This window comes from Globicephala melas, chromosome X (assembly GCF_963455315.2).
Source record: "Globicephala melas chromosome X, mGloMel1.2, whole genome shotgun sequence".
In the NCBI taxonomy this organism is placed as follows: Eukaryota; Metazoa; Chordata; class Mammalia; order Artiodactyla; family Delphinidae; genus Globicephala; species Globicephala melas.
Genome location: NC_083335.1, coordinates 36,383,599 through 36,402,799, shown reverse-complemented (window position 1 = coordinate 36,402,799; position 19,201 = coordinate 36,383,599). Strand labels below are relative to the sequence as shown.

General features: G+C 45.2%; 1 protein-coding gene across 2 annotated transcripts; it reads right to left on the bottom strand.

Annotated features, from left to right (window-relative positions):
• Positions 1 to 683: 683 nt before the first annotated feature.
• On the bottom strand, positions 684 to 19,160 carry PSMD10 (proteasome 26S subunit, non-ATPase 10). 2 transcript variants are annotated; one of them, XM_030835781.3, is made up of 7 exons: positions 18,976 to 19,160; positions 16,510 to 16,608; positions 15,328 to 15,474; positions 15,067 to 15,233; positions 10,715 to 12,842; positions 10,025 to 10,169; positions 684 to 9,209 (listed from the first exon to the last, which is right to left on the bottom strand). In XM_030835781.3, the coding sequence occupies exons 1-5, from the start codon at positions 19,087 to 19,089 to the stop codon at positions 12,689 to 12,691; spliced, it is 681 nt and encodes a 226-aa protein (XP_030691641.1). In that variant the 5' UTR covers positions 19,090 to 19,160; the 3' UTR covers positions 684 to 9,209; positions 10,025 to 10,169; positions 10,715 to 12,688. The 2 variants fall into 2 exon arrangements, with proteins under 2 accessions (XP_030691641.1, XP_030691642.1); XM_030835782.2 differs by lacking the exons at positions 684 to 9,209; positions 10,025 to 10,169 and having other exon boundaries at positions 12,708 to 12,842; positions 15,146 to 15,233.
• Between the last annotated feature and the right edge of the window lie 41 nt (positions 19,161 to 19,201).

The following is a 19,201-nucleotide window of genomic DNA, read 5'->3' as shown; positions in this document are numbered from 1 at the left end:
CCAAATTGTTTCAGCTTAATTCTCATTCAGATAAGGTACCACCTGATTTATTTTGCTACAGGTAGTTAAAAGTTAAGTGGGTAGTGTAAGGCCAACTGGCCCGAGGCAGGGGAACACAATCAGATTCACAGGTTGCATCAGAACGAAATTCTCCGGACCACCCAGTTCCAGAAACTGCCCTGGAGACATTCCGGACCACCCAGTTCCAGGAACTGACCTGGGGACTTTGAAACCAGCCCAGCCTTCCCACCTTTCGAGGGGCAGGACTAACGGTCCCCCAGGATACCCGAAAAGACCACCAAATAAGGAATATCCTGCGCCCTCCCAGATTCACCACACCCCTTTCCCTTCTTCCCCTATAAAATCTTGCCCAACCCTCGCCCGGGAGCGACTTCTCTGGCCCCCTTTCTCTCGGACCAGTGAACCTCGCCCGGGAGTGCTCCCTAATAAAGCTCACTTGAAGCTTTCCTCTGTTTCGTGGTGCCGTTTGTTTTTTTTTCTTTCTTTTATTTTTTTTAATTTTTTTTTCATTTTAACATCTTTATTGGAGTATAATTGCTTTACAATGGTATGTTAGTTTCAGCTTCACAACAAAATGAATCAGTTATATATATACATATGTTCCCATATCTCTTCCCGCTTGCATCTCCCTCCCTCCCACCCTCCCTATCCCACCCCTCCAGGTGGTCACAAAGCACCGAGCTGATCTCCCTGTGCTATGCGGCTGCTTCCCACTAGCTATCTACCTTACATTTGGTAGTGTATATATGTCCATGCCTCTCTCTCGCTTTGTCACCGTTTACCCTTCGCCCTCCCCATAGCCTCAAGTCCATTCTCCAGTACATCTGTGTCTTTATTCCTGTTTCACCCCTAGGTTTTTCATGACATTTTTTTTTTCTTAAATTCCATATATATGTGTTAGCATACGGTATTTGGCTCTCTCTTTCTGACTTACTTCACTCTGTACGACAGACTCTAGGTCTATCCAGCTCATTACAAATAGCTCAATTTCGTTTCTTTTTATGGCTGAGTAATATTCCAGATGTGCCACATCTTCTTTATCCATTCATCCGATGATGGACACTTAGGTTGTTTCCATCTCTGGGCTATTGTAAATAGAGCTGCAATGAACATTTTGGTACATGACTCTTTTTGAATTATGGTTTTCTCAGGGTATATGCCCAGTAGTGGGATTGCTGGGTCATATGGTAGTTCTATTTGCAGTTTTTTAAGGAACCTCCATACTGTTCTCCACAGTGGCTGTATCAATTTACATTCCCACCAACAGTGTAAGAGGGTTCCCTTTTCTCCATACCCTCTCCAGCATTTATTGTTTCTAGATTTTTTGATGATGGCCATTCTGACTGGTGTGAGATGATATCTCATTGTAGTTTTGATTTGCATTTCTCTAATGATTAGTGATGTTGAGCATTCTTTCATGTGTTTGTTGGCACTCTGTATATCTTCTTTGGAGAAAGGTGCCGTTTGTTAAGATCCGACCTTACATTTGGTGCCGAAACCCGGGAGGGGTACCAAGCCCCGCGGGTTACCGCGCGGGCCGCTCCTCCCCTCCCCCAGGAGACAACCAGGGAACCTCTACTCATCCACACGATCCGGCAGAACACGGGGTAAGCCCCCCTCTCTTGTTCCCTCCGACCCTCAGAGTCCCTGCCCACCGGACTCCCTGTCCTTAATCACGGCCGCGTCAGGGATCCCTCCGTCCTCTCTCCGGGCCTCGGGCAACTGTGGAGACGTCCCAATCGCCTGACCGCTCTCCGACCCGCCGGGCCTCGGGTGATTGCGGAGACGTCCCAATCGCCTGACCGCCCTCCGACCTGCCGTGAATTGGAGACTGAGACCAGGGACGCCTCTCTCCCTCTCCATTCACTCAGGGACAGACTGGGGGTCATGGGAACCTCACAATCGAAACCAGATCCTAAGACGCCCCTGGGGTGTCTCCTAGCCAATTTTACAGCCCTCAGTTTCTCCCAAGATCTCCGTCGCCGACGGCTTATTTTCTATTCCACTGTGGCCTGGCCACAATATCCTCTAGACAATCAATCCAAATGGCCTCCTGAAGGGACTTTCGATTTTAACATCCTCCGTGATCTAGATAATTACTGCCGCAGGACGGGCAAATGGTCCGAGGTCCCCTATGTTCAGGCCTTCTGGTATTTGCGCTCCCGCCCTTCCCTCTGCGTCGATTGTTCCACTTCCCAGATCCTTCTTGCCAAACAGACATCTCCTACATTCAAGCCCTTAATTTCCTTTGACGATGACCCCTCTCCACTAGCCGACCCATCCGAATCTCTCGCCTCTCCCCCCTCCAGAGCTCCTCTCCAACCTCCACCCTACCCTGAGGCGGTCCCTCCTCCTCCCGAACCCTCTCCGTCCCCTCCAACCGGTCCCCCGCCTCCCTCGACGGTTTCTCCTCCCACGCCCCTTGCTTCGCCAATTCGTGCACATACACGCTCTCACGACTCCCAAGATTCAAACCTCCTCTGCCCTCTGAGGGAGGTAGCAGGAGCGCAAGGATTAGTTAGAGTTCATGTTCCCTTTTCTCTCCAAGATCTCTCTCAAATAGAAAAGCGATTAGGCTCCTTTTCTGCCGACTCTTCCCGCTACATCAAAGAATTTCGCTCTCTCTCTCAAGCTTACGATCTAACCTGGCACGATATCTTTGTGATCCTATCTTCTACTCTGACCCCTGACGAGAGGGAAAGAATTCAAACTGCTGCCCGAAACCATGCAGATCAGGTTCACCTTACCGACAACTCCATGCCTGTCGGAGCGACTGCCGTGCCTGGCACCGATCCAGGCTGGACTTATCAGGATTGCCAAGATGGCCACCGTAACGCGACCTCATGATCCAATGCCTCCTGGCTGGCATGCAGGCCGCCGCTCATAAGGTAGTCAATTTTGAAAAACTAAAAGAGAGAACCCAAGAACCTAACGAAAATCCAGCTACCTTTCTCAATCGCCTTACGGAGGCCTTAACTCTCTATGCCCGGCTGGACCCCGACACCCCGGCAGGGGCAGCGGTCCTAGCCACCCATTTTATCACCCAATCAGCCCCGGACATCCGAAAGAAATTAAAACGGGCAGAAGACGGCCCTCAAACCCCTATTCGAGATCTGGTAAAGATGGCCTTTAAAGTCTACAATGGCCCTGAGGATTTGGCAGAATCCAGCCGACAGGCTCGGATGCACCAGAAGGTGGCCCTCCAAACCCAAGCTCTTGTAGCCGCCCTAAGGCCGGCCATCTCCCATGGATCACAGCATCCACGGGGTCCGCAAAAGGCAACCCCGCCGGGGGCCTGCTTCAAATGTGGAAAAGAAGGCCACTGGGCTCGCCACTGTCCCAATCCCCGACCTCCTTCTAAGCCCTGTCCCAGCTGCGGGCTCACGGGCCACTGGAAGAGTGACTGCCCTACGACTGGCCCTCCCTCAGCGGCTCCACGCGGGGGGCAGGCCGACCCTGCGGCATTGCCACTCGAACTGCTGGGATCGGCTGACGACTGACGGCGCCCGGACTCGAAGACCCCCATCACCCTCGCCGAGCCCAGGGTAACGCTACAGGGAGCGGGTAAGTCCATCTCATTTCTGGTGGACACGGGGGCTACCTATTCGGTCCTGCCTACTTATTCCGGGCCAGTTTCTCCTTCCCAGATCTCGGTCATGGGTATTGATGGCAAACCATCCTTCCCACTCCAGACCGGTCCACTCCCATGTCATATCGAAGGACTCCCTTTTACTCATTCCTTCTTAGTCATACCATCCTGCCCAGTTCCCTTGCTAGGCCGAGATGTCCTTTTCCACTTAGTGGCCTCCCTCCAGCTGGTCAGACTTGACCCTAAGGTCCCCTCCTCCCAACTCCTGCTTCCTCTTCTCGGCCTGTCTCTAGAACCCTCCCCCTCTTATCCCCCTCTTCCAATCACACCGAATCCAATCAATCCCCGAGTCTGGGATACTTCTAAGCCCATAATAGCAACACACCATTCCCCCGTTCTCATCCGCCTAAAGGACCCCTCCAAATTTCCATCAAGGCCCCAATTTCCCATCTCTGAGACTCACCTTAGGGGCCTACAACCTATTATCACCAGACTCCTAAACCAGGGACTCCTTATCCCCACTGACTCTCCCTGCAACACCCCCATCCTGCCTGTCCGCAAGGCCTCTGGGGATTATCGCCTGGTCCAGGACCTCCGAATAATCAATGAGGCCATAGTTCCCCTCCACCCAGTAGTACCAAACCCATACACCTTGCTCTCCCATATCCCCCCATCCACAACCCACTTTACGGTTCTGGATCTCAAAGATGCCTTTTTCACTATCCCCCTACATCCCGACTCCTATTTCCTCTTCGCCTTTACCTGGACGGAGCCGGATACTCATACTTCCAGTCAGCTCACCTGGACAGTTCTTCCCGAGGGCTTCCACGACAGTCCTCACCTCTTCGGTCAGGCGCTGGCACGGGACCTCACTTCCTGCTCCCTTACCCCCAGCACACTCCTTCAATATGTAGATGACCTCCTCCTTTGTAGCCCGTCTCTCAGCCTCTCAAGACAACACACTGCAGATCTCCTCAATTACCTTGGCTCTCGCGGTTATCGGGTCTCCCCAGCCAAGGCTCAGTTATCTGTATCTTCTGTAACCTACCTGGGGCTCCACCTTACCCCTACCACAAAAGGTCTAACAGCCGACCACACCCGGATTATCCGTGAACTCCAGCCTCCAGAAACAGCGGAACAAATTCTCTCCTTTTTGGGCCTTATAGGATTTTTCTGACACTGGATCCCTAACTTTGCTCTCCTCGCTAAACCCTTATATCTAGCCGCTAAAGAACCCCCTCAAGGACCCTTCACCTCTCCTTCCGCCGCGGTTCGACAGGCCTTTCTCACCCTCCATAACGCTCTGATATCTTCTCCTCCCCTTTCTCTGCCCAACCCAAACCGACCTTTTCACCTTTTTGTGGATGAACGGGCTGGAATAGCCACTGGACTCCTTGCCCATCCTGTAGGGCCTTCCTACCGCCCCGTGGCTTACCTCTCCAAACAGCTAGACCCAACCATTTGGGGATGGCAACCATGCCTTCGGGCCCTAGCAGCGGCAGCCGAACTGACCAAACAAACACTCACACTGACTCTGGCCCACCCACTAACCGTGTTTTCCTCCCACCGGCTGGTTGACCTCCTAGGCCACAAGTCTCTCTCCCTCCTGGGCCCCTCCCGCATCCAGGAGTTCCATCTACTATTCATTGAAAACCCAGCTGTTTCTCTTGATCTCTCCCCTCGCCTGAACCCGGCTTCCCTCCTGCCTATCTCTGGCACTGGGGGTTTTCCATCCCATTCCTGCCCTCATGTCATAGAAGCCTTCAAACCACCAAGAGAGGGACTCTTTGACACCCCTCTTTCAAATCCGGACCGCAATCTCTTTGTCGACGGTAGTTCGATACTCGGTCCTGACGGGCGCTGACGGGCAGCCTACGCGGTGGTAACTATCTCAACTATTATCGAGGTTAACAGCCTCCCAGAAGGAACGACCTCCCAAAAGGCTGAACTAATCGCACTTACACGAGCCCTTAATCTTTCCAAAGACCAAAGGGTTAACGTCTACACAGACTCTAAATATGCCTTTCTCATTGCACACAGCCACTCAGCACTACGGAGGGAACGCGGATTTCTGACCACTAAGGGATCCCCAGTGGTCAACGCTTCCCTCATTGCAAAACTGGAGGCCCTCCAGCTTCCTAAAGAAGTAGCAATTATCCATTGCAGGGGTCATCAACTCCCATCCAACCCAATAGCACAAGGTAACTCGAAGGCCGATTCCGTGGCCCGAGAGCTTACAAAAGGGGATCCTCCAGCTCCACTCCTATTTTTCACCAGTCCTACCCAACCCACATATACCCCGCACGAGGAAGCTCCCTTACTATCAAAAGGGGGACACAAAGACAACAAAGGATGGATTTTTATAGACAACAAAATTGCCCTACCTCTGGCCCAAGCAGCCAGCCTCCTATCAGACATCCATAAATCCTTACACATTGGTCCAAAAGCAATGTTCCGTGTTTTGGACCCCCTCTTTCATCTGCCAGGACTTAGAGAGGCCATCTCAAAGACTCACATGGCCTGCCAAACCTGTGCATCCGTCTCCCCACAAGGAGGCCTACGGCCCCGAATTCCTGCACACCAGGTGCGTGGACATCAGCCTGGTGAAGACTGGCAGATCGACTTTACCCATATGCCCCGCTGCAAACGCTTCCGATATCTGCTCACTCTCATTGACACCCTTTCAGGTTGGATCGAGGCCTATCCAACAATTCGAGAAACGGCAGACACAGTCGCCACCATCCTGCTTCAACACATCATCCCCCAATTTGGTCTGCCGGTCTCCATTCAGTCAGATAACGGACCCGTCTTTGTCTCTCAGGTGGTTCAACAGGTATCACAGGCTCTCCAGATCACCTGGAAACTCCACATCCCCTACCACCCCCAATCATCTGGTAAGGTTGAACGCGCCAAGGGGATCTTAAAAGACCACCTCACCAAACTGTCCCTTGAGGTCCGTGTCTCATGGCCCGACCTGCTTCCTCTAGCCCTTACCCGAATCCGAGCCTCACCTCGGACTCCTACTGGCCTCAGTCCATTTGAACTACTTTACGGCCGCCCTTTCCTCCTTCACAACCTACCAACCCAGAGTCCACCCCTAGCCTCCTACCTTCCCTACCTCTCCCTGCTTCGCCATCTTCTCCGCGAACACGCTGACCGTCATCTACCGACAGTGACTGTCTCTGAAACTTCCTCTCTCCCTCTACGACCCGGCGATAGCGTCCTCCTCAAAGAATTACACCCTCAATCTCTCAAACCACGGTGGACAGGCCCCCGTACGGTGATCCTCACCACTCCCACGGCAGCTAAACTCTTGGGACACCCTTCCTGGTACCATGTTTCCCGCCTTAAAATGGCCCCAACTCCAGAGACTTGGACAGCCCTACCGCTGGGTCCCACGAGACTACGGCTTGTCCGTCACCCTGTCTCTCCTCCTGCTGCTCCTCCTGCCACCCAGGACTCACCAGATGTCCCTATGGCGCTTCCATGTCCACGGGACATGGCAAGCTAAAGGTCGGACCCACACCCGAGTCCTGGGCACGGGAGACTGCCAACCAGATGGGTGCCAGGCCTTGGTAACAGTCCAGATCCCCATCTCTTAACATAGAAGGTGTTCCCTTGGGATGGTCCACCCCCGCTGTCTGCTTCACTTACGATCAGACCCGAGACTACTGTCAATGGTGGAATGAGACCTATGGGGGGTGCCCCTATCACTCATGTAACATCCATGTGGCAAAACTAGATACCAGGAGCTCGCTCCGACAATCCCACCTGCTCACCAGAAATGGCAAGGGTCAATTATTCATCAACATCAAAGATCCCTGGGACACAAGATGGGTAAAAGGGGTACAAGGAAAAACCTACCGATGGGCAACTGATGCCTACCCCGTGGGCTCTATCAGGGTCTTTCGCTCATATATCAGTTTGATTCCCAAAGTTATCCAACAGTTGAGCGAACAAGCCACTGCCATCCAGGGAACAGAACAAGCCCTAAGACACCAACTACCTCACCCCGAACACAAAGAGGATCCTTTTTCTTGGTTGACCCTCGTCCGTCAAGCAGTACAGATACTCAACCACACAGGAACAGGTAACATCTCTGACTGCTTTCTATGTGCCTCGCCTGGCCGGCCGCCCTTGGCTGCTGTCCCGCTCGACCAGCCCTTCAATTCTACTTCCCACACCTCCCTAACACATAGTGTTTCAACATCCCGCGACTTAGAATATAAACTCCAGCTAGCCATTGAAGCCTCCGCCAGCTCCATCTCCTCTCTCCAGCGCCAAATCACCTCCATAGCCCAAGTCGCTCTCCAGAATCGACGAGCCCTGGATCTCCTGACGGCCGACAAAGGAGGTACCTGCCTCTTCCTACAGGAGGAATGCTGCTATTACATCAATGAAACAGGACTCGTCGAAGACAACGTAAAAGCCCTCCATCGCTTAAGAGAAGAACTCCAACGCAAACACCAACAGTCCGCCTCGCCTCCCCAATTCCCGATTGGTGGCGATCCACCCTCTATACCTGGCTAACACCAATCTTAGGCCCCTTAATTCTCATCTGTATCTTGCTCATGTTTGCTCCCTGTTTTCTTAGGTTCCTTCGCAGGCGCATGGAGGAAGTCTCTCGGGTGGCCACAAACCAAATGCTCCTCGGTCCTTAACACCTTGCTTCCTACAGAACCCCCCCACTGGTCTCCCCTAAGCCTCGGACCTCTGGTCGCCCGACTCCCCTTTCGACGCCCCCATTCAGCATGAAGTAGCCAGAGATCAGAACGCCGCCCCATTACACCAAAGATGTCGGGATGTAAGGCCAACTGGCCCGAGGCAGGGGAACACAATCAGATTCACAGGTTGCATCAGAACGAAATTCTCCGGACCACCCAGTTCCAGGAACTGACCTGGGGACTTTGAAACCAGCCCAGCCTTCCCGCCTTTCGAGGGGCGGGACTAACGGTCCCCCAGGATACCCGAAAAGACCACCAAATAAGGAATACCCTGTGCCCTCCCAGATTCACCACACCCCTTTCCCTTCTTCCCCTATAAAATCTTGCCCAACCCTCGCGCGGGCGCGACTTCTCTGGCCCCCTTTCTCTCGGACCAGTGAACCTCGCCCGGGAGCGCTCCCTAATAAGAGCTCACTTGAAGCTTTCCTCTGTTTCGTGGTGCCGTTTGTTAAGATCTGACCTTACAGGTAGTCCCAACGAAATTCGAAACCAGCCTTGGCTTCTTAACCATTCACTTCTCACCACCCAAAAAGACTTCCAGGAACTTCTGTCACCTCTTTGTTTCAGCATTTAGCAACTAGGATATGCTAAAGTCAATGGAACAGCTTTTGGGCTGTCTGTCGGTCCTTATTCTCCCCAAATTCATCTGTGTATTCAGTCACCCACTGGACACTTACTGAATGGGTACTATGGACCAGATACTGTGGCTGATGATACAATGGTGAGCAGAATCAGAGCTAGCTCTTGTCTTCATGTAATATACAGCTTTTCTAACTATGACAAGTTCTTGCACGTCATTATCAACAGTAGTGTGCTGACTGAAGGGAAGGCTGGAATTTGTACAGCACTGTGGAGGGCCTCCAAATAATAGTGATCTATGATAAAAAAAAAAGGAGTAAAACATAGTAATTCTTGAGCAACAACCAAGAAATTATGCATTTGAGATCTCCCATGTCCTTTAGAGTACCAAGTGAACTTTCCCCGCAATATTGTATGCTGAGAAGTTAATATTTGCAGCTTTTACACTGGCCTGTAACTCAGGTTTGATGAACTTTCAGTAAGAAGAACTAGAAAGGAGCTTTGAGATCAATAGTACTTGAACTTTTTCAATCTCAGTGCACCTGAGGGTAGTAACGCACACAATGGCCCACTCCTGACAATGATGGGGTGGAAGTGGGAGATGATGCAGAATTATATTCTTGGTGGGGGAGACAGGAAGGGGTAAGTGTAGTTTAAAAAGCTGGGTCATTCCTATAGAACCCCACCCAATCTCCAGAGGAGAATCCCTGAGTGAAGTGAGGTAAAATGATCTGCCTAAGATTTTACAAAGTCAATACTAGATCCCAAGTTCTCTGATTCCCAGTGTAATGCTCCTTCAACTGCACCAAACTACTAATTTCAATGAAACAAACCCAAGTTTTAGTAATAAAAGGTGGTTTTACAACCTTTAACCTGTAAAACAGGTTAGAGGGTCTCATAAAATGTTCAAACCAATCAATGAAGACTCAATCCCACTTGTCTTTGAAGCTTTGGTCTAAAAACAAAAAACTCGGAGATGATAATGAAGGTTCTGGGAAACCAGAAAACAAACAAACAAAAAATCCCCCAAACCCACGAATTTAAAAAAAAGCACAGGGTTTGGTCGGTGGGGTGTTACAACTAATGGGTTATTATCAAAATACCACAGTACCTTCCATTTGGCCCATTGTTTTTGAGTAGAGGCAGAAAGAAAATGGATCAGGATCCAGGAAAGCTAGATTTTAGTGTTGGCTGTAGTGCTAGTTCTCAGTGTCTGCTCATCTGTAAAATGGAGATGATTTCTATCGTCTTAATGCCTGCAATGGAGAATGGATATAAACATTTATAAAGTGTGGTACTCTACTTTTGTAGAACCCAGGTCTACTGATAATTGATTCAGCATTCTTTTTTCTCTCAACCAGGGATCCTTAACCTTTTGGGAAGTCACAGATCCCTTTGAGAATCTGATGAAAGTTACTGAACCCTCTTCCCAGAAAAATGAACATAAAAATTTCTGCATTCAATTTTAGGCAGTCAATAGAACTGTGAAGCTAGAGTCATACACCCAAAGGAAAGCTCCCACACTATATCAAACTTGCTAACAGAAGGTTTTGGGGGTTTGATAGTATAAAAGGATATGGCAACAGAAAGTAGAAGACGCTGCCATGTAATGAACTCAGTGTAGTTGGTATAGTTAAATTGGGAAATCAAAACACTGGGGTCATACAGTTAAGCTGTTAAGTCAAAGATTACAAAGTAAAATGCAGAATTATCTTGAATCTCACTCATAGAACCTCACTGAAACTGTGGATTCCCTCCAATAGATAGTTGAGAATGTAATTTTTTCCACTCTTCTATTTACCTGTTTCTTCCATCTTATATTCTCAGTTAAGCTCTACAATTAAAATTGTCATCTTTCCTGAGTTCATCTTGAAAGTAACTGTAAAACCTGCTGAACTTGAATCAGCTTCATCTCTATTGGGTTTCCTACAGGGAACAGGTAACAATCTGATCAATATCCGAGGCCATCAATATCCTTAGTTTACACAAATCAATGATTGAAATGTTAAGCCACTTCACTTAAAATGCCAACAGCCTACAAATTACCTGAGGCCTGGTTCCATCTGTATTATAAAGAACTAAGATGAATTTTCTTTTGCATTCACAAAGCCTATTACCTCAGACAATAAAACTCAGTACTTATGAATACCTTCAGCCCTAACAGGCCCTATTAGATATAACTTTACTCTTTGATCATGCTAAAAAGCATTAGAAACAAATTATTTCCCCTGTCATTAGTTCTATCCCTGGCATTCAATAAACAAAGTTTAGTTCCATAAGAATATGCTTCCCTGATTAATAATCGTAAAGCTCAGCACTCAAAATACTTATGTAAAAGGGTCTGAATATCAACAACACGGTTTGCGTTTACAAAACTCATTTTAGATACTGGTCATTAAGTCTCTGACCCCAAATTAATTGAAGTTTGTGGACTCACTTGGATTACTTATTTCAAGCAATATTTGCAGCATAAAGTTCAAATTAAAAAATAATTTGAAGAGTCACCTGCAGTTCATTAGATTTTATGACTAGTAATCATTTAAAATGTTTCCCTAAATTGAGATCAAGTTTACACTTATTAATTTTCTTTTGCTCCACATTTAATTAGCAATTCAGAAGATTACTATTTTTAAAGATTTTAGCTGCAGGTCAAGCTTCACTGATTTTATTGACTTCAGAGCTACCCAGAAATTGTCTTTATAAAGAAATTGTCTTTATAAAGGATTTAAAGGCTTAAGTGGGTGTCTGATTTGCAAAAAGAATTGGGAGATTCTCTCAACATTTTATTTTTTTAGTTTCTGAAATACAAATAAAAACACATTTTTGTTACACATCATAACAAGCTTGACATTCTTTTCAATACAGGATGACTTAATATAGGTACTTTAAAACTTCCTTTATAAAAACAATAAACTTGGGCTTCCCTGGTGGCGCAGTGGTTGAGTCTGCCTGCCGATGCAGGGGACACGGGTTCGTGCCCCGGTCCGGGAAGATCCCACATGCTGCGAAGCAGCTGGGCCCGTGTGCCACGGCCGCTGAGCCTGCGCGTCCGGAGCCTGTGCTCCGCAACGGGAGAGGTCACAACAGTGAGAGGCCTGTGTAAAACAATACACTTTATTTTGGAGGGAAATAGCTCATCATTAAAAAGATACATTGGTACACAGGCTATTATTTTTCATTATTTTAGTGTTTATGAATGCCAAACTTGGATAGCGTGCCTGCCCTCTGAACTGAAAATTTCATCCTCACAATATGTAAGTATTCCTCCTATAACAAAAACAAATTAAACCATACTGTTGGAAAAAACAGAAATATTTGGCATAGGCCTCTGAGTGGGCTTGAAAAACGAGTTACGATGTGTTTCAACTGTATGGAAGAACATTCTAGAATCCACCTAGAAACATTTGGCAAAACAATTGGCCTGGTGCTATTGGGGTTGTTCTGCCTCAGAGGGGGATAAAGGGTGCATGGCAGGGTGCTGAAGACTCACAACAGCCACAGAATCACTGACTCAAAGTTAACCAAGATTCAATACAGAATAATATACAACAATAGAACAATCTCAATTATTATTATTGTTATTCAATGCCTGGAAAGCAAGTTGTAAGCTAAGAAAAAAATACCTCAGCAGGAACAATAGTCAACATGTTTATAATACTTGGAAGATGAAACAACTTCATAATTCATAGATGACATCTTGTGCACAAGTACATTAGTTTCTAGGACAGTAGGGGACAACCACAAAACATACAAAGTAAGAGTAAATCCAAGCTGCTTAACTTTCCACCATTCTCTTGAGTATTAAACCCAGACCACCTTTGGCCACTTGCAGGGGTGTCTTTTCTTCTTTATTCTCAATGTAAATACTTGCTCCGTGGGACACCAGCAGTTTTGCTACTTCCACTCTCTCCTCATCACAGGCTAAGTGTCTGAAATCAAGGCCCACAAAGATGGATTAATCATTTGCAATTCTATGTAAAGGTTAGGATTTCCTGACAGGTAGTCTAAACTGCATATTATTAGGTAGTGTAATATCGGAAAGTTACTTAATCTGGAAAGGAAAACTGATTTTCATGGGGAAGACTGTTTATAAGTTAAAATTCATTGGAATAGTCTTATAATACCAGATCATAAATCACAATTCTGGTCCTACTACAACAGAAGTGATGTAAATGCCGGCCTAAGGAATAACGTCCTTATTTTATGAAGATTAGTGGTTTACACCAAACACATGCAATAATTCCAGGCTAGAACTTAGAAAAACCTCCATACACAACCTGCTAACAGCAATTGTGTGGTTTAAATTTTGGAAAAGCAGTTTAAAAAATTTTATATTATCTGATTGTTACAGACACCTTGTAAGTTAGCAAGGTACTATTATCACCATTTTACAGTTGAAATTGTGACAGAGGTTAGTCTTTGCCTATGATGACATGGCTGAGCAGTAAGTGAGGGGGAAACCTTGTCAGGCACTTAACGGTTTACCAGGTAGGGTATTAGACCCTAACATGTTATTTTATTTAACCTTCACAACAATCTAGTGAGGAAGGAATTGTTATCCTCACATTACAGATAAGGAAATTAGACTCAGGAAAGTTAAGTAACTTCTCTGAGTTACTTAATACAAGTATTTAATATAGTTGTTTAAGTGGCTGAGTTTGGATTGGGTAAACAGCATGTAGCTATTCCTTAATCGTAGGCTCTGCTCAGGACCCGATACTGCCTGACTCCTAAATTTCCTCCAGGCCACCCTGCCTTTCTTATTTGGAGAAAAGGGATAGAATATGCATGTTTTTCTAGACAGAGTCGCTCAGAACTACAGAAAAAAAATTGTAAAACTAAGAGTTAAGAAAACAATACTTAAAAAAAAATTGAATCCTACTTTGGACTAAAAAGAAGACTCACAGAATTTCTGGTTCAAAAAAGTCACCATTCGATAAGGAAGAATAGTGGCCAAGTACTGTAGAAAAAATATCAAGGTAGAGGACAGCTTCAGGTCAAGCATAAATCAATTCCAGATGGATTTGAGTTAAATGAAAAACAATAACCAAACCAAACCAATGCAATGTTTTTAAAAAATATATAATAAAATACAGGTGAATAGTTAACTAATTTCAGGGTGAGGAAGCACTTTCTAGTTATGAGGGAAGATTAATAGGTTTGACTGTATAGAGTTGAAATCTTCGGTTATTTCAAAAGAATCATAAACAAAATGAAAAGACAAACTGGGAAAAATATTTTCAACATGGCAGAAGGTTAATATTTGTACTATGTCAAGTCAAGGGTACATAAAAAAATCAGTAAAAATAAATTAATTCTCCAAAAGGAAACAGAGAAAGGGACACAAAATGTTATAATTTAGAGAAGGAATATAGTCATAGCCATTAAAAAATGTTTAGCTTCATTGATAATAAAAAATGTAAATTACAACTCTGAAATACCATTTTTCCTATAAGACAAGGATATTTTTGGTGTTGGTGAGGGGGTAATAGGCACTCTCACACTGCTATTGGGAGGGTACAATGATACAACTCCTCTGGAAGCAATCTCGGAATATACAGCAATTGTCTTAAACTATGTGTATCTGTTGACCCAGCAATTCTACTTCTAACTTCTATACTAAGATAATAATCAGCAGTATGGCCAATGATTTTTGTATAAAGTTGGTCAATGTAGCATTATTTATAATAATGGAAAACTCAAAAAAGCTTAAATATACAGTAATAGAGGAATCATTAAATTATGCCTTATCCATAAAATGGCGTTGTGGATAGCCATTCAAAAACGGTTTAGAAATATTTATTCACATTGGAAAATGCTCACAATATACTATGAGGTGAAAAGAACAAGATATAAAACTATATACACAGTATCGTCCCAATTTTACAATTAAAAAAGCATATGTAAAGTATGTACATTTGCATATAAAAGACAAGGAGGAAATACATTAAAATGTTATCAGTGGTTATTTCTGGGTGGCAAAATGATAGGCATTTTGAATTTTTATCTTTATACTTTTGTGTACTTTCAAATTTTTTTGCCATAAACATGTATTACATTTATAAGCAGACTAAAAAAAGAAATGATGTGTAAGAATTAGTGCAAGAGGGCTGATGTCAGGTAGAATACAAATGACTGCTACTTGTCACTTACAGAGGAGTGTTACCCTCAGTGTCTTGGATGTTTGTGGAAGCTTTGTAGTACAGAAGAATATGAATCATCTTCAAGTTACCCTTGGCTGCTGCCCGGTGCATTGCTGTAGCCTCATAATGGTCCTTAGCATCTGGATTAGCCCCGCCTTCCAGTAACATGACAGCAATCTGGGAAGATGGAGAAGAAAACAATGCAGGGATCTATTTGTGTTTGCGTACAGGTTTAGAACTCAAAAGAAGTAGCCTAGGAATGGAACCCTACCTCATGCCTGTTTTTGGAAGCTGCATAATGTAGGGGAGTACAGCCATTTTGATTGACAGCATTCACTTGAGCACCTTTTCCCAGAAGAGCTTTTACAATCTCATCCCGGCCAGCGGAAGCAGCAATATGAAGAGGAGACCAACCTGCCTGTAAAAGAAGTGGGCAGAACAAAAACCAGGGAGAAAAGGCACAGGGATTAATGCTAACATTTAGGCAGGGTTTACAGAGCTGTGTGTAAATGGTTTAAAAAAATAATATTCTTTCTCTTTCCCTCATTAAGCACTGCAGGATATTTAGAAACCAGATATATAGAAGAAAAGAAAAGCACCCATAATCCCACAACATGGAAATAATACATAAGTCTAATTCTAATGTGTTTTAAGATTGGGATCAAGGATACCCCAATAGGATATCAAGTTCCGTGAGGTGCATTTTCCACAATGTCCACTTATCATTACGTTGTGAAAATTTTTCTATGTCATTCTTTGGAATCATCACTTTATTGGTTGCATATTATTATCATTATCATTATTTTTTTTTTTTGGCCACGCCGGGCGGCTTGCGGGATCTTAGTTCCCTGACCAGGGATTGAACGTGTGCCCTCAGCAGCAAAAGCGCGGAGTCCCAACCAGTGGACCCCCAGGGAATCCCCTGGTTGCGTATTATTTTATTAGGTGTATATATATGCTGTATTCAACTGTTCCTCCATTAAACTGTTTTTACTTTTTTGCCATTATCAATATTATTTCATTGAGCATCCTCGAAAAGGAATCTGCCTACAAAAACATTTCCATCCTTATTCTTCACAAGTCTTATCCTAATATAACCAATACCATTACACCAAATCTTTATATAACAAAAAAAGATATCTAGGCCCTCATTATTCAGGCAATATTCACCAAAAACAATTTCTAACATAATAAAAAGGATTTGTAGTCTCTTAGGGATCATCATAATAAGACTTGATCTGCATGTTTACCTTAAATTACAGGCTATGGGTGGCAAAATGAACATTCTGAAATAATGCAACCACCAGTCCTGTATTTGGTCACTGGGGCCATGCTGTAACTTCCTAGTCATAAAGGTTAAAATTTGTTTGTGAGCTTAATACTCGGGCTCTAGTAAACACCAGTCTGGAGTCTAAAGATAACTGGGAATTTATCAACTCTGCCTAGTACTCACATCATCTTTATCATTCACTGGCACTCCAAGTTGCAGCAAGAATTCAACAATTTCTGTATGTCCGGCTGAGCATGCCCAATGCAAGGCAGTTCTGCTGTCCTACACGGGAAGCAGAGAAGCAATAAGACCAACATTCTTGAAGAAAAATAGAAGCACTAAGGCAAGAAAGCAGAAACAAAAATTAATATTGGAGCCAGCAAACCTACAGTTTGGGAACAAGAAATGGAGAGCACTGGATCCTCAGGTAGGTAACCTTAAACCATATTACTTACATAAGAGAGACCAAGGTTTTAGTAACATGAGGAGAATACATTGATGAAAGTAGGTAATTCTGGGCAGACTAGAGCCATGAAAGCAATAGAGCAAAAAACTGATTTCAGTGCTTTGGCAGAAATACAGCTTTGGCTATTTCCATTATGTACGTACTTTTATGTCAGGCGCTGTGCTAAGAGTTTTACGTGCATCATCTCCTGTAATCCCCATGATCCTATACAGTGGATATTATCCCCATTTTACAGACTCCTCAGGGTGAGCAACTTGTTAAGGTCGCACAGCTAGTAAATCGTGAAGTTGGGACACAAACCCGTCAGCTCTGAATTTTCTAGATGCTCTAGGAAGAACAAATGTATCTTGTGGGAAAGAAATATTCATGAAACTAGTTGAGATTATAACCATTTAAAAAACATACCAGGGCTTCCCTGGTGGTGCAGTGGTTGAGAGTCCGCCTGCTGATGCAGGGGACACGGGTTCGTGCCCCGGTCCGGGAAGATCCCACATGCCGCGGAGCGGCTGGGCCCTGCGCGTCCGGAGCCTGTGCTCCGCAACGGGAGAGGCCACAACAGTGGGAGGCCCGTGTACCGCAAAAACAAACAAACAAACAAAAAACATACCACACACAGAATTAGAGAGCAACATTACTTTAAAAAAATAATAAGCTAGGAGTTAGTCATGTTTCTCAAAGGGAATCTCTCTCTTTTATTTTTTTTGCAGTGACTGCTATATTTCTTAGCCCTATGTAAAAGAAAATGGTACTTTAAACTTTATTACAAAAATTTCAAACTCATATAAAAATACAGGGAACATAATATAATCCATATGCCTATCACCTACATCTTATAACTATTTTTCCATACTTGCCTCATCTGTTTTTCTCCTTGATGAGATTTTTAAAAACAAATCTTAAAAATTATGACCTTTCATACCTAAATATCTGAGTATCTAAAAAATACTTTACTACATAGCTATTACACTGATTAAAATTAACACTAACTCCTTTTTAACATCAAATACCCAGATTTCCCCAACTGTCCCCCAAATGCCTTTTTGCAGTTGGTTTGTTTCAATCAGGATCCATACAAGCTACATAAGTTGCAAATGTTTGTTATGTTTCTTAAGTCTTTTGATCTTGAATAGTTTCTCCCTTTTTCATGCCATTGACTTGATGAAGAATGGTTAGAAGTATTATTAAATCTTAATATTGTTAAATTAAATCTAAAGTATTAAATATCACCAGAGCAAAATGAAGGTAAACTAGACAAAGGCATTTTCAGGTTGAGCAATAAAGAAAAGTTCCAGAAAAAAAGTCTCTGAACTTCTAATTCTCTTCCCAAACACACAAAATGGAGATTTGTAATTATGTGACACTGTCTTGCTAGTGCTGAGCACGGTGCCTGTCAAATAGGAGGCAATCTATAAATGTATGTTAGCTTACTGAGGGCACCGTGAATCTTTCTAGAAACTCAGGGTGAAAGCATGAGGGTCTTTTGAGCAGGAGGGCAGAAAGAAACACTTCCCAAGGTCCACTCACTTTTGTTCTGCCTTTGCCTAGAACGCCCCTTCATCCCCCAGGGAAATCCCACTCATCCTTCAAGATACAGCCAATCTTCCCTCCTTTGCAAAGCCTCTTCAGTTACGACAACATTCGGCTTTTCTAAGCGAGATTAAATCAGGTTCTTCCATATGTTCTGAAAGCCCCACGTCAACTTCTCTCCCGAGTATTTACCACAATTTATAATCGGACATATGATTTGGGATTATTTTATTAACGTCTGATCCTTCTATTCGACAGTATCCTCAGCTCCCAGCTGAGGCGTTCAGTTACACGTGTTCCGTTGAATAGTCACTAATAAAAGCAAACAAATCCACTTCCAAAAACCAAAAACTTCCCTTCTCACGGATGTCTCAAAGATTGGGCATTTCTGAGAAACGCGCAAACGTTCTAGAAATATCCAAAATACAGCGACTAAGTACTGGGCCAAAAAACAACACTGGCGGTTTGTGGGGCTAGCTCCGGCCGCCCGGTCCCGAGTCCTGAGGTGACCCTGGGGTAAGGATGGGGCGGCGGGGGCGGGGATCTGGCCCTCTCGGAACCGGCCTCCCCATGGGTTGGGCTGGGCCGGGCAGCCACGTTGGCCTCCGCCGCTGCCGCCGCCGCCGCCAGCGGAGAGGCCCCAAGCGTTGCTTTACCTGGTCAGTCCTAGTGGCCAGGGATTTATCGGCCAGGATCCTCTCCTTCAACTCCTCCAGCTTCCCGCTGTAGGCCAGGTTGCAGACCATTAGGTTAGACACACACCCCTCCATTTCGCTTTCCCAGGATCTCGGTGAAGCCTGACCAAAGACCGCCTCACGTCGCCAGCTCCGACTGCCAATCAAAACAGGCATTAGAGCTCCCCCAGTGACCAATCGCGCTCGT